Source organism: Protopterus annectens, chromosome 8.part0 (genome assembly GCF_019279795.1).
Source record: "Protopterus annectens isolate FY-2018-M chromosome 8.part0, PAN1.0, whole genome shotgun sequence".
NCBI lineage: Eukaryota > Metazoa > Chordata > Ceratodontiformes > Protopteridae > Protopterus > Protopterus annectens.
Genome location: NC_056741.1, coordinates 448,773,070 through 448,798,750, shown reverse-complemented (window position 1 = coordinate 448,798,750; position 25,681 = coordinate 448,773,070). Strand labels below are relative to the sequence as shown.

At 44.4% G+C, this 25,681-nt stretch overlaps 1 protein-coding gene across 1 annotated transcript in view; it reads right to left on the bottom strand.

Annotated features, from left to right (window-relative positions):
* The window catches only part of ILF2 (interleukin enhancer binding factor 2), a 140,267-nt gene that overhangs the window by 49,877 nt on the left and 64,709 nt on the right, over positions 1-25,681 (bottom strand). The window contains exon 13 of the mRNA XM_044079968.1: positions 13,349-13,439. Coding sequence (XP_043935903.1) covers positions 13,349-13,439 — 91 coding nt within the window. The remainder of the gene's footprint in view (positions 1-13,348; positions 13,440-25,681) is intronic.

Genomic DNA, 25,681 nt, shown 5'->3' with positions numbered 1-25,681 from the left:
CTGTTGTGACACCAGATAAAATCTTATCCCAAAGTGGAAAGTTTTCTGTTAGGCATCCTCATTGCACAGTTTCTGATCCCCTTCAGAGACCTATCAGCCACAGGGAGAGGTGCAGGGATTGCCACTATCAGTTTGTGTGAACAGGTCCAGGGGGGGGTAACTTTTGGTGATTGCCCTTGGAGAAATGAAGGGGGAACCAGTGCTGTCTTGGCCAGTAGGGAATCTGCAAGATTTTTGGCGATTCCCACTGAATTTTCAGCAGAAACAATAGTGGTGTAAAATCTTACCATAATCATAGATGTCCTCTTCCATGTCCCCTGTTTTATAGCCCCATGTGTGATCCCACACAGCTGCAACAGCCAAGCTGAAGCTTCTGTACAGGTACAGATGCGAGATTGGGCTGGAAATCTCAACTGGAATAATGCAACAGGAATAGAACATCTTTTTGAATCAAAGGGAAGGCATACAGAAATTCCCCCTTCCCGGACATTGAAAAAACCCCTGCCAGTACCTTGTAGTAGTGTCCTGGTGCAATAACCAGGAAGTTGCCCGTTTATGGAGGAGGTAAACAGGTCTAGGAGTTATACCCCACCTGTGAACCAGATTCAGGAAAACATCTCTGAAGCATCCATTCATGGCTGTTTGAGATAGTCCTGCTTAGGTAACCTGCCTGGAAGTTGTGCAGAGAGGTATGTAGGTTGGCTGTACTGCAAATCCCCGAGGTGGCCAATTCACACACCTGCAGGGCTAGTCTGCATAGGAAATTCGATTTAGTCCCTCAGTTTGTTGCGATACCACAGAACTGTGGTGGTCAGCAAATATCTTGAGGGCCTTGCTGTAGATAGAATCAAAAGACTTGGATCAAGGATTGCTCACTTCTTGACGTTTGTGGTAGTCTCTACAAACCTTGCAAAGTTGCTCCCCACCCTAGACCTGAAACATCTGTATGCATAGTCTGGGAGGGTGTGGGTGTTTGTAGAGGGAGGTCTGGGTTATCAGCCACCTACAATTGCACAATTCATTTCAAGCAGGGGAACCTTGAATTCTAGGGGATGGGAGTGTTTACTCCCCACTGACCAAAGATACTGTAGTTTCCTCATAGGGAAACATGGGTAGTGGCTGCCATGTAGCCTAGAAGTCTCAAACTGCCTTGCCATCATTTCTGATGCTTGAAGGGCACAGAGGAGGTATGCCAGGGATACCACCTTCTCTGGTGGTAGGAAGATAATTAGGTCTGGCTGGATTCTACAACCCACGACAATATCCTGTGTGGGCTCCAGGTGAGCTTTTGGGAAGTTTACTAGAAAGCCTAGAGACTAAGAAGCAGAAGGGCCTGGGTATGAAGCATCTCACCCCCTCCTTTTCATTTACAACCTGTCCCAACAACTTGCATCCAAACGCTCATACAAAAACTAAAGCCATGCGGTCCCTCTGCAGTTCAACTACCTGCAGATTTTCTACAGCTATCAGCCAAATCCATAGCTTACCCTGTTTCCATTCTGATCAATAGGATTACCGAAGGTCACATACCTAGCCTATGGAAAGTCTCATTATCCCTCCCCATAAAGGCGGAAACTCTAAATGAACTCTCCAACTACTGTCCTATTGCCCTGCTCTCCCCTCTAGCAAGGATCATGGAGAAATGTATCCATAGGCAATTACTTGACCACTTAACACAAAATAACTAACTTTCCAGCTGTCAACATAGTTTCAGACCTTAACACAGTACTACCATTGCCCTCCTTTCCTTTACAGAAAATATTAAAAATCGTAACCTTAATAACCTATCTTCGGCACTATTCATTAACCTGTCTAGAGCATGACATTGTCAAATTAGATTCTCCTCAACATACTAGAATCACTCATTTGATGCACCTTCTATAAAATGGTTCCAGCCCTACCTAGATAAAACAGGCAGTTATTTGGCATAAGACTTTCTACCCTCCAACCAGTTTCACTGGGTGTCCCTCAAGGGTCTATACTTGGACCTCTCCTCAATATTTATTAAATGACCTTCATCTAGCCATCCCAAGCCACATGCACACAATATGCTGATGACTCAACACTTGTATGCTCAGCCAAATCCACATCTGAACTTCTTACCCAGAAAGTATTTAACAGTTGAACAATGGTTTACACGTAGTCTTCTTTTGAATCCCAAAAAAACTAAACTCCTCCTCTTTAATCAACCCACAAGTCCTCTCCACTTGATTTCTCAGTTATATCCACTAACGGCACCATCATATCATGAACCGTAACAATACAATAAGAACAGTCAAAAAAAAAAACTTTGCTCCCTCTAAAGAATTAAATCATACCTGGCTCCCTCTATAGAATTAAATCATGCCTTGCTCCCTCTATAGAATTAAATCATGCCTTGCTCCCACAGCTAGAACTATAGCCCATACTAATCTAATCTCTACCCTCCTTTATGCCTCACCTATTTTTTACTAACCTTTCAAAAAATAACCTCAAACTGGAAACTTCCTACAATATTGAATTCCATCAACTAACCATCGCCCATAACTCTTTATAAACCTTCCTGCACTCAGTCTACCCTCATTACTCCATACACAAATCTGAAATCACTGCGTTCACAAAAATTTCTAAACCTAAGAAAGCTGGCGAATCTCTTCTCCAGTGCTGTTGGAAAAACCTGGAATCTTCTCTCCAGTGACCTCTCCCTCTCCATCACTCTTCAAATAGACTAAAACCCTTCCTTAGAACACACTGGTTGTGCCCCTGTACTAAACCTGACTAGGCAACTAATTGATAGAAACTCTGCCTAGCCCTCAATACTCAGAATTTAGTACACATTTTATCCCTATAAATTCCATTTTCCTCCCAAACTTCACTATGCAGACTCTCCCTTTACATTCTGGCACTACAAGATTTGTTTATCTTCACAGAATGTTTAACCTGCAATATTGTTTTTTTTTATATATAATTCTGCTACTTAGTTATCTTTCCTATTTTGTGTTTAGGAACCTGAAATCTGCTAGTTTAATATGAATATTTTCATTTAGTCTTATTTTGTATATTGATTACTAAGCTTTGCATTTATCTGTATTGGAGCTAATCTCCTCAGGCCTCTACTGAAAATGGACATGTATCCAGTTAGACTAGCCCGGTCAACAAATGTAAAATAATGTGAAGGTAGGCATCCTTCAAGTCCAAGGTTGCCATGAATCCTTTATGTAGGAGGGGAAAGGTAGAGTGAGCATCCTGAAAATAGGAACTTCTCAACCCCTTCCTATGAATTCTAGAATAGGCCTCCATGGTCTGTCCTAAATGGGGACCAAAAAGATTCTGGAGTAGAACCCTTTTGATTCTGTAGGCACAGGTTCTATAGTGCCTTGCAGTAGCAAGGTTTGCAGTACCTGTCGTAGGAGAGGTAACCGACTGGTGGATGGCTGAGGCATGCCCAATCTTATTGGGGGGTGATCCAGGACAAGTAACCATTCTGTATGATGGCCAGAACCCATTTGTCTGAGGTAATGATTGCACAGGGAGAGAGCCGGGCAGACAGGGGAAGGGATGTGGGGAAAGGTGGGATAAGACTGGCAGGCAGTTGTACACTAACTGCCCTAGCTGGGAAAGGAAGCCTTTGGCTGGGAGGGAGAAGCTCTAGTTGGAAGGTGCAGTCTAGGGGGGTGTAGACCTAGAGGTTTTCCTGATAGTCTTGTCCGGGTAGTTCCTGTGGAACTTGGAAATGGGTGAGACTAGGTGTTCTAGGTCCTGCAATTTTGGCTTTTTGTTGCAGGAACTTGGTTAGCCACTTTTCCACCGAACAGGGCATAGTGACTTATTGATGCTGCTTTGGATCATCAGGGAGGGGGCTGAAGGCATAGCAAGAGTACCCAACACAGAAGCTGATGCAGCTGACCTAGCTGAGGCTTCAGCTGCATCTTGTGTCTATTCACCTGAGGTGACAGCTAGCAGGAAGGTAAAGGAAACTTTGGCAGCAGTCTGGGATGTCCACCAATTCTTTAGTGGCTTTGTCTCGCAGTGCTAAGGAATATTGGTCAGGTGAGCTTGGTAGTGACCCTGAATAAAGGTAGCAGAAGTGTATTTTCTTGCCCAACCTTTCCATTGTCTTGCTGTCCTAGTCAGCTGGAAGGGATAGTTTTTGTAGGGAGCAGCTCGGAAGCCTTATCAGTAGAAATGGAGTGGCTGGGTCAGCCGGGAGGCACCGAATCAGAAATTTCAGTTAGAGACTAGTCTGTTTAATTTCTCCAAGTCCTTTGGGTTTCTAACACCATGATGGGAATGGACCCCATTCCAAAGTCAAATGCAATTAAAGTTCATGAAATTAGTATTGTTTCACGGTTAGCCAAAAGTGCTCTTCGCAGCACCCACAATGTACCCAGTAACTCCTCTTGCAATTCGTACGGTGTTGCATGAATTGGTAACATTTAAAGATTGTAAATTCTTTTAAGACTTGCTCCTATTACTATTAGAACTGTCTGGGTATCTTTCTTCCACATGGCTCTTCTGCCTGCTGAATGATGTACTTTGACTGTACACAAGACACTGTCACTAGGTGTGGCAATTTCAATGATTAATGCTACTTTTGGCTTGTTAGACCACTATATCTGGTTTTCTTTGACTGCTGGTATTGGGTGATCCCATGTGATGTAAACTTAATCACGTTCTGATTCTCTGTGGCTTGTGTTTAGTGCTTTTCAGCCACTTTGATACCATAGTGTCTGCACAATCTTGCCACATTGCCCTTCAGTATATAGTCCCTGTGTCATTAGTCTCGCAACCAGCATTAAGGTGAGTCTTCAATTCGGTTCCACAAAACTTGCGTTAGTTTCTCCCATGTTCAATGAACTTTGTAAACCAGTGTGTATGCAAGCCCACTATCTTGGGCTGCCAATATTAACCTTTAATTTGATGCAAATTCACCTCTGCTTAACCATTCCTGCATTCATTCTTGAACAAGAGGCTCTTCCAAAAGTTCTATACTTGTCACCTTTTCCCGTGCCTTCTCACCTGGTCTTTCCTTTTTTAGCACATTCAGTTGCAGTCTGGTTTTTATCTACTTCTGGTCTGATTTCCATTCCTGCTCGATGTTGATATGCTTCTGCTAAATTAAGCAGAGATGTCATCCTAGATTTCTCCTCAGGTTTCAAAACTTCACATTTGGATCTTTTGAGGTCAGTAGATGTGCAGTTCCACAATTGCAGACCTATACATGCAAGGCCCATCCCTCCTTCAGAACAGGAATATACAATTTGTATACACTTTAAAGTTTGGTGAGCATGAAGCACCCTTGTTTTAATAACCAATCATACACTTTCTGGGGTCAGTCACTCCAAAACTATAACTTAGAACAGGAAGAGCAAAACTGGTTTATAGCTTGGATCTTGTTCCTAGGTGTCTATGCCGTTTCCAGGCTTAATTCAAGTCTTCTAAAGTACTCCGTACTAAACTTCATTCGCATTTGTTCATGTTTTATTGCTGATCAAGTCAAGTATTTATATACGCCCCTCTTGCTCAAGTTCTTATCACATTCTTGTCCAAACGTTTGGAAGTTTTTTGCTGCAATTTTCCTTTAAAAGGTTGCTTTTGCACATTTATAAAGACCAAATGACATTCCAATATAACCTGAAAGGTTTTGACAACCTGCAGCTGTGCCTTCAGTTCATCTGATGAGCTATACAATTTTACATAAAATAGACAATGTCCGATATAATCTGCCCTCAGTGGGCCTGGTGGTTGGGAGTCGGGGTCGATTGAAGCAGAGGCAAAGACATCCAGGAAAGCTGGCTAAATAGGAGGAAGAGCAGGGTGACTTTGGGGGGGGATCCATCTGCACTTCAGTCATATCTGAGGCTTCCCCACTTTAAATGGCCTTTCATCTCGAGTGTTTCCCAAAAGTTAGGCACTCCACTGGGGAATCAGGCGAATCAGGCTCAATAGAGCCTTCTGGAGATTCACATCCCAAGGGGGAAGAGAGCAGAGGAGGAAATCCTGAGGAATCAGACAGCTCCCCCTCTTCCAGTTCTACCCTTTCAGGAGTCCGACTTGGAGCGGGGAGCAGTGCTAAGAGTTCCTATTGTAGTATGCCCAGGGTCCATAAAGGACCTTCAGAAGGAGATGTTTTTTTCTTGAGGTTTAAGTTGTCAGACTGGCCGAAGGCCTAGAGTCAGATGTAGGGATGGCAACAGAATCAGATGTGCACAGAGTGCTGGTCCCACTCCCCCACCTGGAGTCCAAGATAAGACACCAATATGCTCTCTACAAGTGTGCCATCTGATTGTGCAGCTTCAAAGGTACCAGCTTTATCCAGGCTGGCAGAAGCAGAAACCAGTCAGGCCACTGCCTGCCACCGACTGAGGAATGGCCAGTAGAGGTGCAGCTGAAGTAGGCCACAAGGTCTTGGCCCTCAGGCAGTTCAGATTGGGCAAGCACGGCCTCCAACCCGAATGCTACTTGTTTTAACCACTGGTTTTCTAGGTACAGATACAAAGCCTAGAAACAGAGATGCAAGGTCTTGGGCACAAATGACTGAAATAATGCAGTTTGTGGGCATGTTCCTTACCTAAACGAGAGTAGGAGTCTGTGGGCAATCTGCCAAACATGCTTACACTTGCCCTTTCCAGGGGACATGAACAGGCCACATAACAGGACTGAAAGGATCCAAGAAAATTCAGTTAAGTACCCTGTTGATCAGACGTCTGCAAATACCTGGCATACAACTGGCAGCTGGTTGGACTTGTGCATACAGACTTGTGGTCCATGTTCCTGCCACAACCCACATGTAGAACACTGCAACACAGGAACAGGACATTTGCTCCAACTGAACTGCTTTCTGAAGAAAATTGGGAATTTGCAGCAAGGGTGGAAACCCATACAGAAGTCTTGAGGGACATTTGATGCTAGAGCATCTCTCTGCTCCCCTGATGGAGTGATCAGGGTAGAGAACCTCCTGCACTTGAGGGGGGCAAATATCACAGTATGGCTGGCCCCACTGATGGAACAGTCAAGTTGAGACCACTCATGAGGTATCAGAATGGATCTGTTCAGTCTGCAATCACACTGGCTTCCATGGTGTCTGCAGCAATGTAGTGACTGCAAGGGATCAATTCCTGCCATACCCTCACAGCTTTGACAGAAGGAAAGATCAGTCTCCCCTTGTTTATGTACCAGACTGACGTCAGTGTCATTAAATCCTACGCTAGGGCAGCCCTCATTTCTAGGAGAGGTATATGTATCAGCCTTTTCAGGGATCATGGACGGTCTTTCCCCAAATAGTGCACCTCCACCCAAACTGGGAAGTGTCTGGTTCACAGTGGTCTTTGGGAAAGAAAAAGATTTGGTTTGAATGAATCCACCAGAGGATAACTTTTGCATGTTTGAGTGATCTTCACTGGATATGACCACTCTGTGGAGTCCATTGAAGGATTAACATGCAGAAACTTGCCAATGGAACAAGGGTGATAACAGAAGCAATGGACCCAAAGGTTGAAAGCAGGCTGGAAGGGATAAATTCTGGATCACTTTCTTGGACTTGGGACAGCAGTGGCTAAAATCAAGTGGAGGGAAGAGGCTGTGTCCAAACAAGCACCTATAAACTACCATTTTGGGGTGAGAATAGGTGTAATGGGCCCATTCCTAGATGAGAACTGGAGCAATTAGTCCCTTGCCTTATAAGCAGATGCCTGGTTGAAGCAGTAAGGAGCCAGTCTAGATAGAGACCCAGAATCCCAGCAATCTTAAGTCACTACAACTGCCACACAATTTGGTAAGCACCCTGGGGGCTATGGTGAGTCCAAAGGAAAAAAAGTGTTATAAACTGGCCAATTACTGGGTCCTAGCCACAAACATAAGAATCTCCTGGACCACCTGTTCATTTTGGATGCGACAGATCTTCAGGATGCACAACATTAAGCACATCCAAATAGTCCTGCAGTAGGGGCTGAATAGAACCAACCAACTATCTGAAGCTTAGTATACTGCACAAAGTTGCGGAGATCCAAAATTTACCTCCAGGCAGTTTGGCACCAGGAAGAAACTAGTTCTGGACCCTCTGCTCTGAGGTGGACCTCTTGGATGACTAGCAGCTTTTATATCTAGAACCGCTGCTTCCCTCTAACCAGGTGAAAGATTTTCCTCCGAACTGTGGGAGGGGTATGGAAAATGGTATAATCCCTGGATATAATCCTCTGCACAGATTAATTTTTTGCGACTGAGTCATGCTCTGGTGCAGGATAAAATGTCAGACTGTCTCCAGAATATAGTCTGGCCTCATTTCAGGACAAAAAAAAAAATCAATACCCAGTTCTGCAGACCACCTCTGCTGTAAGAATGGCATCTGTTGCCCCTGGGGGAACTACCTCCCTTTGACACCTCATAGAGGACCCCTGGGGCTTTAACCACATCTCTAATGGCTCTGCAAAAATCACAAGCACATCCAGGCATGTCTCCTGACAGCTGCATCTAAATCCACCACCCATCAGGTACCTTCTGCAGCATGGAAAAAAATAAACCTCACTGACAGATTGGGGGGCCTGCAAAGATTTTCTGTCCTCAACATGGACTCAAATTTGGTAAGCGTTGATCAATCCCTGTGCAGTCTGCCAAATAACTCCATGACTTGCATACAAAGATCACTGAAGCCTACACACCACATATTTGTCCAACACTTTAGATTCTCTTATGGGGATGACAACTCTGATAGGTCCTTTCTTGTAGCTGCAGCCACCAAGGCAACAGGAACCTTACTCCAGTGCATGGTATTTGAGGGCAAGAATCTCACCCTCTATTAGGTATTGGCTCAGTGCCTGGCTCATTCCACAACAGTCAGGAGACCAATGAGCTCTTTAAGGGGGAGGGGCACCCAAAAAGTAGATGGGCTAGACCCAAAAGCCTTCAGGAAAACGATTCAAGAGGGGTTATCAGAAGACTAGCCAACTCAGGTCTCCCAAGGTAATTGGTGCTACAAGGAACCCCTCCCCCTCAAAGAATCAGTGTTATCAGATTGAGGGGAATCTAAATGCCTCCCTTCACACACTCTTGGGAGGGCCTTCCTCAGTGGGGTATTCTGGAGAAGTTATCTGAAGACACTACAATGTCCCGACTGACTGGCAGCTTGGTCTTGGTCAGGCTGGCTGAGCAAATGGAAGAGATTACAGGCTCAGGACACAGAACAGCACGAGATAGGGATGTCTGAAATACATACACTTGTTCTCTACAGAGAGAACCCTCTTCACAACCTCAAAAGCAGAACACCTAGGAGAAACAATAGACTGCTCCAAAACAGACTCCGATCTGCCCATGTAACTCTACTAGCACTCCACCTGAGAAGGGAGTTGGACCCCAACTACCCAGTGCCGATGCTGAGCCCTTTAAAAGCCAGAGTCAACTAAGCCCCCACATCCAGTGCCCATGCTTTAGCTCCCACAGTCCTCCAGCTCAGAGGAGCTGTGCTAGAAAAAAACTCAGGGGGACCACAGGAGTAAACAAAAAACCAAACCAAATTCAGATCTAAATTACACAACTCCAGGGATTTCAGATTCAACTGCACTGAAATGGAAGGACAGGCCAGAGACAGGAAATGGACATCTGCTCAAGCACAGAAGTCTGAGCCAGGAGAACCCCCATCTGTATCAGAACAGACATCCTGTCCACACCTGCCCAAGAGGTTAGTGGAAGGATATCTAGCATGGCTTCAAAGGGACTTCTTTAGGAATAAAGGGGGAGGCTGGATGAAGCAGTATGTAGAGTGGTCTGCATCCATGGAGATCTTGCACTTTGAGGTGTGCGATTCAGGATCAATGGATTTGACTTTAGGACCTTGGCAGGGGGCTCCAATGAAGGTTCCTCTAGTGGAGGAACATTTTTTTTCCAAGACTCCTTGCCCTTCGTTTGAAGACTGCCTTTAGCTTTTTCAGGCTTCTTAGGAGTTTGAAACCCAGCAACTGAGAAAGAGGATTTAAGGCAAGAGACCCACAGCAGAATCGTTTTACAATGAAGGCCTAGAATTGAAACCAGAGGAAATCTGAGCATAAAGGCAGGCAGGAACAAGACAAACACTCCGTGGGAGTCAGAATTTGGGATCTTATGCCCACAGGAAATCAAACAAACCCAAAAGGTTTCTGGCATCTTAACAGGACTACCAAAGGCAACAGCCTTGTCTGTCGCCAAGAGAAAAGCTAATCGAAAAATGGTTCCTTAGCTCTGAAAAAGGGAGAAGCTAAAGTTGGCCTTCCCCCCTCCCATAACTCAAATTAATCCAGTTACACCAAAAAGAGCTAGGGAATCCACATCCGAAACGTACTGGTGGGCTGAGATGTTGGGAGGACATTATGGGCAAAGTTCCATGATCTGGAAGAAGCAGATGAATGCTCAGTCTTCTCAGATGCAAATCTAGGAGTTTAGGAATGAAAATGACATCCTATTGCAGACTAAAGCCATGTCAAGGCTAACCACTTACTTCAATGGTTCAAATTCCTGGAAACATTTGTGAAGTTAGTGGAGGTCATGTACAATGCACTCCGCGAATGTGGAAATGTTTGAGACTTACCAGGGCTCCCACTGGGAGTGTACATCAATGTTCACAAAATTGCCCACTGCTGTTCATTAGCCAACAGCTCAGAAGGGACAGGGCAACAATTTTGTATGCAGACAGCAGGGGAATGGAAAACAAGTCACAGGATTAAAAAGTACAACCAAAACATTTGTAATTGCAGCAAATTGGGAAATCAGAAGCTGCAAACCTGTCCCACTATTTTTCTTCAGTTAAAATCAGTATCCGGGAGAAGTGTTGGAAACAGCAGTCTGAGATCAAAGCTACAAGGGGATGGCAGCCAAATGAGTGTCAAGTTGGTGAGACTTTCAAAAGCCAAAAAGGTACATAACAGGGATGCAAGGTACATAACAGGGATGCCACCAGTTGCGTCTTTTGGCCATTCCCAGTTGGGGGTCGCCACAGCAGAACTCCAGTCCATTAATGATTGGTAGTTTTTTTACATGCAGTTACCCGCCCTGACGCACAACCTTCAACAAAGGTACGCCCATTCACACGTCCCCCACACAGAAGACGCTTTAGCTGAGAATTGAACCGGACAGCGTCTTACTGCGAGGCAACACCACCGCAGGTACTAAACATGGGTAGTGATGAGAGCAGCTGAAGCTAAAGTTGACAATTACATGCCCAAGATGGGTGGTTGGACACACTGCAGGACAGAAAAATTACAGTAAAATAGCAAACTACAAAGGTAAGTAGTTACTGGCTCAGGTACATGTGCATAAAAACAACCTGATCTGCAGGGGATATTGGAGAATCAGGAAGGCAAGAGGAAAGTGCCAAAGAAATGGGTGGCCTAAACACCTACAATAGACTATTGTAGGTGGATAGTACAGCATTGACAGTTGACCCCAACCCCCATGTAGAAAAATGGATATTAATGGTGACATTACACACTTAAATATGATACACAACTTGAAAGTGAACCCTTTTAGTGAGTTTCCAGATAAGACTGAAGTTGTAATGAAATACTGTTAATTATGGCCCAAGTGCTGAAAGTTCTGCGGTTGCCTGTATAAAAACAAGGATGGTCTGAAAATAACTGCAAGCTTTACCATCTTGAAGCGACAAGTTCTGTTAACTTGTCTTGGTGTCTCATTTCACTTTACTGTATGTGGCAAATTCTAAGCTACAGACGCAACTGCTTTAAAGGAAAAGCTCATAAAATGTAAACCTGCATTTTTATCAAGTATGTGGTAAATTCTAAGCTACAGACACAACTGCTTTAAAGGAAAAGCGCATAAAATGTAAACCTGCATTTTTATCAAATTCCGATGTTCTATACACCCATCTAGAAAGCTTTGCATTTCCTAACCTGCAAAGTAAAGGAAACTGCCACAGCATGGCTCAAACAGCAAACTCCCACCCCATACCATTTTTAATTACAAGGATAGTGTTGAGAGGAGATTAGATAAGACAGCTGGCAATTTTATTTTGCCAGAGCCAACTGAACTTTGAGCCCCTCTTGGTTCATTTAAAATGAATGGATATTGTGCATCTACAAAAAGTAGACCCCTGACCACACATTATACATTACCCAAGTATTGCATTACAACCAGCACCACTTTAACTCTGAAGCAGCTGGATCTGTTTAAAGTACACATGCAACAGACCAGAACACATGGGACTTCCATATACCACAACATTACAAATGGAAAGGAGACCAACTAGGTGAAGTACATTTGAGTTCACTAAAGAAATTGCTTCTTAGCTAGCTCGTTTAGGAAATGAGATTCAACTATATTTCAGTTAGAATCCAGCTCAGACAAAATTCAACCCTTGAGGACAGCCTGTAGACCTATTGTGGAAGAGGGGGACTGAGGGTCAGGCTGGTAACTGGGTTTGAGGGGACCAACAAATAAAGCCACCAGCAACTTGGAATACTGCACAGACTAGTACAAAAGTGTAAGTAAGCGGTTTTATCTGACTACATGGCCATCTGGAAGAATTTCATTAAACTAGAACATACCCGCTTAACAAGCAGCACATGAAAAGCTGGAAACCGCAACCGGCTCTAAAGGAAAGAGGAATAAATCCCACACTGCAAACTAGAGCTAGGTGAAGTCTGCAGGGGAGAACTAGCACTGTGGGCATACCCCCCAACTCGGCCTGCTGTAACAAACCTTCAGGAGGTTAGATGTGACAAGGCAGCACCCACGACCAGCAACATACGTGCAAGTGTTGCAGTAGGAAAGAATGCACTTGTGAAGGTGTGCATCTGGCTCAACACTGGGGGATTACCATGCACTTAAGGATGCTATGAGGCGCAAGTGCATAAAATCCTTTTGGTCGTCGTTAATGGTTCTGAAATGGGAGCCAATTCCAGGAGCAACTAGGAGAGAAGCCTGAATAAGCTGGAGGCCTAACAAACTGCTCTCTGCTAGTAATTGGCCCAATCACACTCCAAAACCACTCCTCCTGTTAAGCCTCAAAATCTTCTGCACATTGCCCATTTGAAGCACCTGCACTTGGGACAATTTTCACACTGCATGTTTGGCAGGCACTGCAAACCTGAACTGTCTAGTCTGCTCTGACTGCACAAGTTTTGCACTTCAAATAGAAACTCTTCCCAATTACTGGAAAAGTACAAATCAGATTGCACCACATTCTAAATGCATAATTTAAAACAGACATGCAACTAAAGGCAGTACTAATGTCTTTCCAGAAATTTCAGTTCAGGGCTATCTGAACAGAATTCAGTTGCAGACTTCTGCACACATCTTTACCTCCCCTACCTGGTGCAGTAGCTTCCCAAACTGCAAGCTAAACAATTTAGGAAATAATTTCACTACCTACAATTAGCATACTTACAGCTAGCATCGCCGTCTAGTCCCAAGATTTTTTTATAGCCACCATGAGAAAGAATTCTGACAAGAGTCTGTGCTGTATAACATACCATGTCCTACAAAACAAATTCAAAGAATTTTCAGAAACACTAGCATTGAATAGCATTGAATAAAAATACTAGCATTGAATAAAATCTAAAATTGCATTTTAAATACACAGAACAGCTTAAGATTTTAGTGGCTAGACTCACCATGAAGCCACACAACTCCTTTAGGTCACATTAGTCCCACAAAAGCCAAAAGCAAAAGATTTTACTAAAGGTTAAAATTAGAAAATATAGTGGTATACCAGGCAAAGCTTGGACAGTACTACAGACTATTAAGCTACCGGTAAGTTACACCATGTCCTGCAGAAGGAATTGAGAACTGCTTCAGGCACCGCGCAGCAAGAAAGACTAAAGAAAATGGCATCTGCTGCCTGTTTTATACCCCTGACGACCTGAGACCGAAACTGACGCAGGACCCAAGACTTTGGAATTCAGGCCTGACTGAAGGCAACCTGCCAGCAGATTACCCAAATGTAATGACTGCAACAGTGAAGGAAGAAAATCCTCTAGCCCCTTAAAATGTTCCTAGAGGCCATGGGCTTTAAGAGTCCAGGTGTTTGCTAGGACAGGTACAACAGATGGCTTTGGAAATCCAGGTAAGTCTGCTTTGTCATAGCTTTTCCCAGAACCCTGGGGTGAAAGACAGTTGCTCTGATCTAAGGGATTGGGTCTTGTCTAGGTAGAATCTTAGTTGCCTGTGAACATAAAGGGAAATGCAAGACCATCATTCTGTAAAAAGTGAAGATGGATACATTTGTTCAGGGATAACTCAACCACCTTTGGCACAAGGACAGGTTAGTCCATAGCGTTACCCTTACCCTTGTGGAAGATTAAAAGGATTGGGTGGCCATGAGTGCCTGGAGCTCTGATACTTTCCTGGCTGATGTCAAGGCCACCAAATGTCCAGTTTTCCAAGTGCAGTACTTGGAGAGGCTGTAGTGGATGTACAAAATGGGCAATGGTGAGCTTCAACACATTGGGGGGTCTGAGGTGTAGAACTCCTTTCAAGAATAACTGTCTAGAAGCAAGTGGAGGATCAAGAGGGAGACTAGTAGAAATAGCAAGTTAAGGAATGTGCAAACCATGCCTGCAACAATTCACAGGCAAGAAGGAACCAAGGGGGCCTCTCCTTGAAGTGGATTTATGCATCTTTAGCCCCCAAATGGAGAACCTTTTCTATTTGGACAGATAGAATAGCCTAGTATTGGGTTTCCTGGCCTTCTGCAGGCCATTCAGCATGTCAAAATAAAAGGTGTATGAAAGGGATCAAAGTCACCCATAGGTTTAGGCTCAGATTCCAAGTGGGGATAAGTAGGTCCACTGAGATAGTGAGGAATGCCCCTGGCTAAATGCAAAAGGAGGGGGAACCAGTGCTGTCGGCCAAAGGGGGGTCACCAACAAGATTTCTGGTCCGTCTTGAACTTTCATTAGGACTTGTAGGCGAGAAGGGGGAATGCATATAGAAACGTTCCCTTCCATGAGCAGTCACCCTTGCTAGGGGCTGAGTGCCCTGGTACAAAGCTTGTCTGTTCAGAAGGGAGGCAAGCAGATCTGTTTGTGGCGTACCCACCTGTGGAACATGTCCAGAATCATCCCCTGTCTAGCATCAATTTGAGGGCAGCTTGTGACATGAACCAGCTCAAAAGGTCTGCTTGAGTGTTGTCAACTGAGAGAATATGGACAGCCTGCAGAATGACTCCCATGTTGGGACAACCAATTCACAGGCCTAGAGTGCAGGTCTACATAGCGAGTATGATCTTGTTCCCAGTTTGTTCACATACCGAAAGTGGTTGCCTGTGAACTTCAGGGGTCCCAGCTTCATACCTTGAAAGATACTCCGTGCAAAGATGAGCCCTCATCTCTCGGATGTTGATGGGCTCCCTCTTGAAGATGCTCAAAGCCATTCCCCCCAACCCAGATCTAAGCAGTGTACATTTTTTGGGCTGGAGTTATGGGTTGTAAGGGAAGCCATGGGTTCAGACAGACTATCCACCTACCAAAGGCTCTCCTTCCATAGGCATGGTAGGAAGAGAATGGTGTGGGTCCAAAGGGTGAGTGTTGAGTCCATGTGGACCTCTAGTGCCACTTGTTTCATGTGGAATCTTGCCAGTGGCAAAGATGAACTGTAGAAGCAATATACCTCAAGAGTAGAGTTATTCTCTTGCGGTTCTTGCAGGGGTGAGAGATTCCCTCATGCTTTCCACCTTATAGGTAGGAAAAATATACATCTGTCCCGATTCTTTAATCCAGGAAGACTTGGGCTGGGAGGGGTATAGGCCAGACTTGGGAGTTTATGGTGAAACCCAGTGACTGCAGAACAGAAATGACTGGACATGGTTCTGGAGGGTACTAACTGGAGCAGGTTGCCCAGGTATGGGAACATCTGTATCCCTATGACCCTGCAACAGGCTATTACTAGAGCCAGACACAGCAACTACCCTTGGAGTTGTAGATATTTTCAATGCTCTGTTTTACTTTGAAATGTGAGGAACCCACAGAGAAGTGCAAGTCAGTCCTGTATTTGGACAGGATGAGGATATGCAGGTAGGTATTTGATGTCCAAGGTAGTCAAAATTGCCCGAGGCATTAGTAGTGGAAAGTCTGAAGCATCTGAAGCATGAGCATGCAGAAGGTGGGTACTTGAGGGCTGAAGAGATCCAGGATGCGTCTCCATGGGCTGGCCTTTCTTGGGACCAAGAAAAGTCGGGAAAAGCCCCTTCCCTTTTCTAATGCAGGGATTGGTTGGATACTCCCCTTAGAGAGAGGCGGCTGCAAGACTGGTTGGAATAGGGGCAGGTGGTACTTTGGTGGCTATGGGATCCCTCTTAAGAGTGAAGGAATCACCATAGTCCAGAAGTAACCTTTTTCTAGGATTAACACGACCCACTTCTGAGATGCTGTTCCAGAAAGGGAAACAGTGGGTCTCTGGGAAAAGGGTATAGGATCTGGAGGGGAAGGTGGCCTCATGCAGTCAGACTACCGGACTTGTCCTGAAACAGAGGCTTCTGAGTTGGTGTCTGGGCAAGGAGCAGCAGCATGTTTTCTAATGAAATGGGTCTTAGGATATTTTCTGTGGAATTTAGCAATTTGCGACAAACGTTTTGAGCCCTGTAGTTCTTTCTTCTGTTGAAGGGTTTTGCCACATGGGCCCCAAACAAGGCAATATTGTCCAGGGGAGCATCTAGAAGCTTGGCCCCGATAGGTAGGGATTGGATCAAGAGTACCAGGCTGCAGACCTGACAGAGGCCTCTGCAGCAGTTAGACATTTGTGACTTAAGTGGCCAAATCAAGGTCACCCAAGAGCTTTGGAACCAGATTCAAAAGGCCATACTTAAAACATGTCATTTAGGGCCATCAACTACCAAAGTGGCATTTCTTCCTGCCAATTCTCCCCATAGTTTTGCTGTCCTCATCAGGACAGAGGATAGAGATTTTGTCTGCAGACAAAAACAGTACCAGGATCCACATCAGGACATTAGAAACTTTGCCCCTTCTGGGACCTTATAAAATCCATCAGGTCTTCTGGGACCAGGGGGTTGGGATTTAAAAAAAACTAGAGTTTCTCCAAAGGTTAGGAATCCCCCTCAGCAGTCCACCTCTTGGAAGGCTATACCCTAGAGGGGAAGGCATTTGTGAAGACTTAGACAGAATCCTCTGAAGAGGAAGTCTTCAGCCTCAGAGGTTCTACAGTCTGAAGCCTAGTTTGGCCTTTTCAGTGGCTTGGCAGTATGGCCGGACAAGCTCTTCCATCGCAAGAGTCGATGGTTCTCTAGATATTAAGGGTGTGCAGACGGCTGCGAGATCTTTGGGACAAAGGCTTGAGAAACAGCACAGGCTATATGGTCATGGCTGGGCCTAGGCAGAACAGAGTGAGTGTCCTTGACATATCCACACCTACATTTTCCTTTTCTGGACGACATGAAGCTGGGCAGGCATGCAGTGACAAAAAAAGGCCCCAATGGACACAATTTTGGAATTGTCAGAGAAAGTGCAACAAATTTGACCGTTAAATTATTGTAATGCATGGTCGACTTGTTTTGATAATACAAACATGTTCCTGTTATACATATACAGTACGGGGCCCCCAATGGGTTATTTGACCAAAAAAATTCGCAGGATCCGACCGCAGAGACAGCAGGATGAGCCAACATTCAACTGGCAGCAGAGACCCAGCAAAACTGAGTGAAAGCTTGCCTTTGCTCTAGAAGCAACAGGCAGACTGCAGTATTTGGGGAATGACAGTGGTCCCTTCCAAGATTGAGCGGGTGGGTACTCCCCTAAAAAAGGCAGTTGTTGCCACAGCTCTAAAGGAGTGGGTTCTAATACTACCTGGTACTTAGGATTGTCAGATGCATTACCCAAATAGTTTCTAGCAATAGCCATAAACGGCTCTGTGCGCATGCAGAATGAGTCTTCTGCATATTTATTGCATGCAGGGTTTTCTCCACTGTGTTGAGGATCTGGGTAGAAGTTAGGCACGCTGGATTGAATAGGACATACTTCAGATACATTTTTAAACCGAGGTGTGCACAAACTATCTTACAAAGCACAAGACCAGCCCCTGTCAGAAGTGAAGACAAGCCCCTGTCAGAAGTGAAGACAAGCCCCTGTCAGAAGTGAAGACAAGCCCCTGTCAGAAGTGAAGACAAGCCCCTGTCAGAAGTGAAGACAAGCCCCTGTCAGAAGTGAAGACCAGCCCCTGTCAGAAGTGAAGACCAGCCCCTGTCAGAAGTGAAGACCAGCCCCTGTCAGAAGTGAAGACCAGCCCCTGTCAGAAGTGAAGACCAGCCCCTGTCAGAAGTGAAGACCACCAGGTTGTCAGCCTACACAGGCATCTGGTTCAAAAGGAGGACAGCCCCCCCCCCCGAAAAAAATTCAATCGCAGAAAGGAGCCCCTTAACCTCACCAGTGGGAAAATCTGCCATTTTGAAATGCATAACCTTCTCATACTTTGCCTCCTGGTTTGAGAATTCAAGACTAGAGAATGGAGTAGAGGGTATTAATCATCCACCCTGGCACTTTAAGGATTAGTGGATCCCTTGCTCTAAGACAAATCCCAATTCCAGGGATAGCCCTGGCCATAGAGAATCCAATGCTGTGCCAAAAGGTTTTCTGAAGTATCCTGGGAACAAGGGGTAGAAGAAAGGCAAAGAAACCTGTGCAGAGAAAGGTGGCATCAGTACTACTGGTGCAAGTGATGCCCTTGAGCAATATTTTTTGAAGAGTTCAGAGGCAAAAAATGTCTACTTTGGCACACATCCATGTGCCATTTGCGCGGTAGTTCTTTTGCTCGCAGAAGATACTGGGCCAGGAGGGGGGGGGGGGGTCAGTCCACTCATCCATGTTGCCCAACTACAGTTTCATGGCTACACAATACAGGTGGAAATGTACATTAGTCTGTTCTCACCAACAGTCTCAGGCATCCATTTTGATCAGATACCCACTAGTGGTTTCTGAACTGCACTCCTCTTTTAGGTTAAGCATTGTCCTGAAAGAGCTGTTCCAACATCCCTGCATGGCCATGTCTGAGCTGGCACCCCAGGCCAAGTCAGGGCTGTGGCAAGCCCCCCCCCCCCAGAGTCCCTACTAATATTCAGAAAATGACCCAATTTACTTCACAAGCTAGAACCCACCAGGAGTTGCTTCCTGAAGGAGAGGAAGAGAATTTTTCTAAGTACCACTGTATTTTTCATATGTAGCCTAGCTAAGGGTATCTTAAGAAACTGAAAATCCATAAACTCCCTGGTGGAAATTTAGGTTATTTTCCTGGACAAAAACAGAAAATTTGACATTGTGGTCCCCAGAATCTGCACACGTCAGCCTGGTGGGAAGTTGAATCCCTGGCAGACTCGCTCTGTGGGCAGCCCATCCAGAATGGTATTAAGTTTAGACACAAGTAAATTTGAATGCCCTTTTCACTATAGGCAACTACTTGAGAACAACATGTGTGGACAGAAGTCGAAGGGCAATGTACAGAAATGTTAGCAAGAACCCTCTGCCTTTCTAGTGAAGAATCTAAGACTCTTCCTTTGCGAGGTGAATGCAGGTATTCAGATCCAGGGAAGCCATGAGTGTTAGGCACAAAATTAGAAGCTTCTGAAGCAAGCATTTTGAATTTTGGTACCAGAATGACCATTTGCCTATTTAGACATCAAAATTTAAATACCCTTCCATTCTGAAGACAACACCCCCAGAGTAAAACCCTTTCCTCATGTGTTTTGGGGGAACTAGGGAACCCTGCACTAAACTGTCTTGTACCCGAACCTCCTTTAGCTGTTCTCTTGGAAAGGAGGGGAATACCAGAGAATGTTAGTAGTGTTAAGAAAAAGAAAAAAAAAAGCCTTAATCTCAGTTTTGTAACTCAACTGGAATAGAAAGGGATAGAATGTCTTTATAGCTATATTGGAAGGGGACAGGGTTAAGAGTAAGGTTATGGATTTTCTAGGGTGGGGGCACAGATGCTGAGCTATTTTGTCTTAGAAGTAGAGACCTACCAGGCCCATTTTTGAGGATGGCTTGCCACACTTTCTACTCAGGAGGAACCATTTTTTTGGAAAAAGCAAATACCAAGGTGGTCTCCTGTAGTGAAGCCAGAAGATGCACCTGCTACTAGATCCAGTTGCTTGCAGGACTAAAGCACATTAACTGGCTCGCTTTCCAAGGGGCAGGGGACTGGGAGTAAAGGTGCAGGGACATGTCCAGATCATCCACTACTTCCAAACTGGAGAAGGCTACTTTATATTTTTAGCCTTAGCCCAAACCTTAGAGCATATAAAATACTACAGTAACTACAAGGAGGTGGTTAGAAAGACACTGGAAAAAAGTAATTTCACAAGAAAACAGGAAATATGTATGGCTCCAAATATGCAATTATAATATTTTGGATGTTTTGCTTGAAGTATTGCACAGAATATATTTTTAAAACTCAGATTTTCCTCAGGAAAATGGCAAATTAAGGCAACATGGGCTTTGGGAGTGTACAGAGTTGGCAGACTAAATAGCCTATAGTCAGAAATACTAGCTGAGCAAATTAGTGCAATTAAGACATTGTGCTGGGATAGACTGAATTGCCTAAATACAGTAAGGGCCTTGTCAAGTACAATTCCAGTGGCAGCCAAAAAAACAGCAAATACTAGAAAATGGAAATCCAAGTCTAAACCAAATTGTACTGAATGTAGTTAATACCGTAACAGAAAGGAATTAAACGTTGAAGGGTATGAAAAAAAAAATACAAAAATGGAAACTGCAGCGACACTTTTCAGGACTAAGACTTAAGGAAAGTCAGGAAATGATCAATGAAATACTGAAATAAAGGTCTACAGATAGTAATATGGCTTGGTTTTAAACAAATACAAGTTTGACTAAGTGATGGTGCTTAACTGAATACACAAACTGTTAATCTCCTCTTGGACTGGATTTGAGCTTCCTGGCTGAAGCACTCAAATTTGCAACAGACATCTCAAAGATCAGGTAGTCGCAAGGCTGTGGAAAGAATCTGTTCAAGTTGGACTAAAACGCTGTAGGAACCTATACCAACTGGTACGCAGTCATAAGAATCTAAGACTCCTGTGGACAATGGTCCTTTTTTTCTGCAAGAGATTCACTGCCCAGAGCAATTTTCAGGGTCCAGTTGCCATGAGCTCCCCTCCAAGTCTGAACAAGTCCTGCAGATGGCACTGGGTGTGGAGAGTTTGAGGCCCAAGGGGCACAGGAAAAGCAGGCAGGCTTTAGTCTTCCACATAGCGGTCTTGGGAATCAGCACCCAAACCACATGGGTCACATTCTGGTCTCCTTGACCTCCCCAGTTACATGCAGGTGAATCTGCCCCCCTTACAAGGATCTAGGCATCAGAAACCTCTGCCTGCATAGCTTCTCCAAACACACCTGATGCACATGTACTTGAAATAAGCTAGGAGCTTCAGAACAGGCAAAGCCTGACTGCTCCGTATTGCATGTAGTTAAGGTGCTTTTAAAAGCTTCACCATCCTGCATTACTGCAAGCCTGGGAAAAACAGGAAGGGTATTTAACTTTGTTTCCTCTGAACACTTCTTACAAGGGAAATTGCTCTGTTGTCTGCTGGTCCCTCTGTCATAGCCCACCAGTGCTCTCCATGTTGCTATATGCTATTTCAGACTAAAGTGCAGTGAAGATTTTTTTTGGGGGGGGGGGGTTGCTTTCCACATGGAAATTCCCAGACTTCATTTCAAACAAATGAAAAAAGTAGTCAGTGGGGCACCTGGCCTCTAGGAATTGTCAGACTTCAAACTGATGCACGTGATAGTACATCATATCATGATGGCATAAAAAGGTCTTAATCACATGTTGCTGCCCTAAATATGTCCTGGCTTGCACATGAAGTCCAGCAAGACCACAAAAGTGCAGTTGTGTTAAGATCTTTCCACCTCCTACCACTGCTGTGTGAAAAGGCCACCTCATGCCGCTGCTGTGTGAAAAGGCCACCTCCTACGATGGATCTAGTAACAAAACCCAGGGAGCAACATCCTAATAGAATGAGCATGAAACAAAGAGCACAGCCACTTTCCACGAAAACGAGAAAATGGCTTTAGAGATAGAGACTGTTTGCTTAGACAAATGCAAAACCCAGTTTCCTGGCATGAAAGGAAACAGTTGCTCAGATTCTGAAAGATAGAGCTATATAAATCCAAGATGCCACCTCAGACTGTGGAAAAAGGAATGGAAGACTCAACCTTGGGCATAAAGGCTGGATTAGTACCAACCACCTTCGGCATAAAAGATTACAAACACCTGGTCAGAGGGGGACGAACTGCTAAAAGCTCTAGGCAGAAGAGCCAACAGTTTTCCAAATACAATGATGCAATGAAGGAAAAGAAAGTCAGGCTCAAAATGGAAGAGTTAAGTTTAAGAAAATTAAGTGCTAAAAAAGGAGGGATAGGTAGTCTTTGGGGCCTGGTATGAAGGAGGACTTGGGAATTTTACTTTTGAACATGGAACCAAATGTGGACTCTGTTAGATGGGCAGAAGCAAAAGCGCTTAGAATATGCCAATGTAGTATTGGGCAACTCAGAGTAGAGGCCCCCCCAAAAGAAAAGTAATGTCTGCCAGCACAGAGAAGTGCCATCTCACAGAGAACCTCTTCCCATTTCTGCCCAGAGAACCTCTTCCCATGATTTCTGGTCTCCCGCAAAACCTTAAGCACATCCTCAGAAAAATCAGGGGTTGATTCCTTTTTGGCACTATCACCAAAGCATATACAAGCCAAGACCCTGTGAGATCTATTTGTGAGAACTTGACCGGCCCTAGACAGGTGGAAGAATTGGGAACCAGTACAGTCAAGGCCAGAAGGAAATCACCAGCAAGACTTTGCTTGTGCTCCACACTACCTTGAAGACGATGGAAAAATAGACAATACAAGAGCATCTCCCCAAAAGGGACATGGAACCCATTTACCAAGCAAATTGGCTTAAAGAAACTCTGGAACAGAAATGAGGTAGTCTGTTCAGGAGAGGCAAGAGATCCAGAGTATGCCACCGACAGTCAATGTCTAAAGACATCAGGAGTCTGCCACTAGATCAGGCTATATACCTATGGATGGGACCAGAGACCCTAAAGCTCCAATCTTTATTAGAAGCATCTGTGGACAGCTAAAGTAGGAAGAACCTGAAAAATACAGACCTGGATTTAGAGATCTGCTGAATCCAGAGTAAGACAGGGTTAAAAATTGAAAACTGCAGAGGGTGACAAGTGCAGGAGGCCAAAGTCTTTAGATACCACTTGAAAATTTTCCTCGTGGGGAGTTTGGCAAAAACAGCCCTGGGAATATTGGATACCATGAACCCTAGGGTTTGGAGAAATTTGAAGAAACTTCACAGGAAGAGCAGACTGGTAATAAAGCAGAGGACCTTGGGAGGCAGATGTTCCAACATTAGGATGATCCGAATCTGGCAACCCAGAACACAGTTGAGAAGTCACTGATTTAGAGATGGTGTAAATCCTACACTGTACAGGAGCATAGTTAAGTGTAGATTTCTGAAGCAGGGACTGCAGAGAAGCCCAAATCAGGTCATCCAGATAAGTATTTGAATTTCCTAAAAGTCTGCAAAAAAGCTTCTACAGGGGCCAAATATTTAACAAATGCCCTTTGAGCTAAAGATCAAAAAAGACAAAGAAATGACAGGAAGAAAAACTAAGTTTCCTGAAAAGACAAATCGGAATCTTAAAACCCAGAGAAAAGAAAATCCCAGGGAAGTAAAAGAAGGTTCAAGCATTCTGCCTCCATGACCCCTCCTTCCTGGGAAACATTCTAGAATAAAAACCCATTCCTTGATGAAGGGCTGCCTGCACCACCAGATCCTGCAGAACCAAAATAAAATGACCAAGTTGGCAAGGAAGCAGGAGATGCAAGAAAAATGGAAGGGGCTTCCAAGCCATAAATTAACCAAGCTGGATTTAGAGAACCCATGTCTCTGGTCATCTATTGCCAAACTGGAACAGGTTAGCCTGGGAAAGAGGAATCTGGCCATGTGTGTGTGTGGGGGGGTCTGGACAGAAGCAGATTTCTGAAAAAATATTGTAAATTCACTCAATTCTAGAGTATTAACTGGGAAAATCCACTTAACCCTTTCTAGCAGGTCTGCTTATAAAACAAAGCTTGAGGGACAGTTCCTCCGGAACTGGTGCAACAGAAAAACCTGCAGGTACTGCATAACCTTGCCCTTCCTGCAGGGTTTTAAACATGCACACCACAGGTCATCCAAGAGAAGTCTGGCCATAATGTCCTCTGGTAAAGCCTGAAAATGCAACCAATAATATCTACCAGTACTAGATGCAGCTGCCCTAGAAAGGGCATCAGCTGTATTTAATAGAATAGTGAGCTACCCAACTAGCAGCAATTTAGCACAAGCCTTACCGAATCAGGCAAGTCAGTGAAACCCCACCCTAGCTGGGTGAAGAGCCAAGATGTTAGTCATGTGATTATGAACGGATGGGCCCTAAAAGCAGAAATACACAGCTGTCCTGACTAAGACAAAAGTCTAAAGCAGTTTAGATGGCTTACCCATGTGGGAACCACAGCAGGATCAGAGGAGGGACTTTATACAAGAATTTGAGATTTAGGCACTTGTGTGGCTTCTTTAAGACAAGCTCAGGGACCAGAGAAGCTGCTGTAAGGAGAGCCTGCAGAAGGTCTAGGAGTCCATCTGCAAGATTCAATACCTCTTGAGCCTCAGACTTGTGAACAACCTCACTTAAGTGTTCCATCATATGTACTATACCCCCAACAGGATAATTCCATAAAAAAGGAATGGACAAACTTTAGATTCAAAGGTCAAAGGAGTATTCCGCACAAGTGTCCACCTCATCAGAAGAATCCTTTGTCTTTTAGATGAGGTGGATGAGCAGGAGCAGCAGGGACAGAATCCCTCGGAGGGGTTTCAGAGCCATGAGGCCATTAAACAGTAATTTTGTAAAAATTCTGCCACTCTAGGATCCTTGGGCATAGGAACCACATCTGCCTTGAATCTAGGAGGGTCAGATCCCTGCCTGGATCCAATGAGGGAACCAGATACCTCTGCCTTAAAGTTAGGTAACAAGAGTAAAACTGCTGAAAATGAAAAACTACTAATCCACACCAAAGAATCCAGAGTAGACCTGCATCACACACCAGTTTGAGTCCAACCAGATCCACAAAAGCAGCATTTAAGCTCCAAATAAGACACTTCATTAATCCACAACAGTTTAACTTCAGATACACTTCCTTAACTTCAGATACACTTCCTTAGAAGCAAGAGTTTAAATAACCCACTTGTCACACCACATGGTCTACAACCAAAGATTGTTGGGTGTGGCAGCTAACTCCTAAAAGGAACCCCTCCCTCTCAAGCACAAAAGCTAATTCTGTAACAATATCCAGTTTGATAAAAATGCGTCAATGCATATAAATGCATACAAAAAAGTGAAAGATTCACTGAATGCAACACTGCAGTTCAAAAATACAGAACATTTAAACACTTGTTTTTCAAACAAGCAATCATGTTATCAAAATTGAAACAAGCGTTTACAAATACACCCATTTTAACCAAGTCTAAAAAACAAATTGTGTGATTAAATGCCTTTAATACCAAAGACAGTACCACTATAACAGCCCCACAGTTAACAGAATAGTGTGTGTGTCTTTCGGCTTTTCCCGGTTAGGGGTCGCCACAGCGGAACTCCGGTCCGCTAATGATTGGCAGTAGAGTTTTACATGCTGGCTTGCCGGGCCTAACGCACA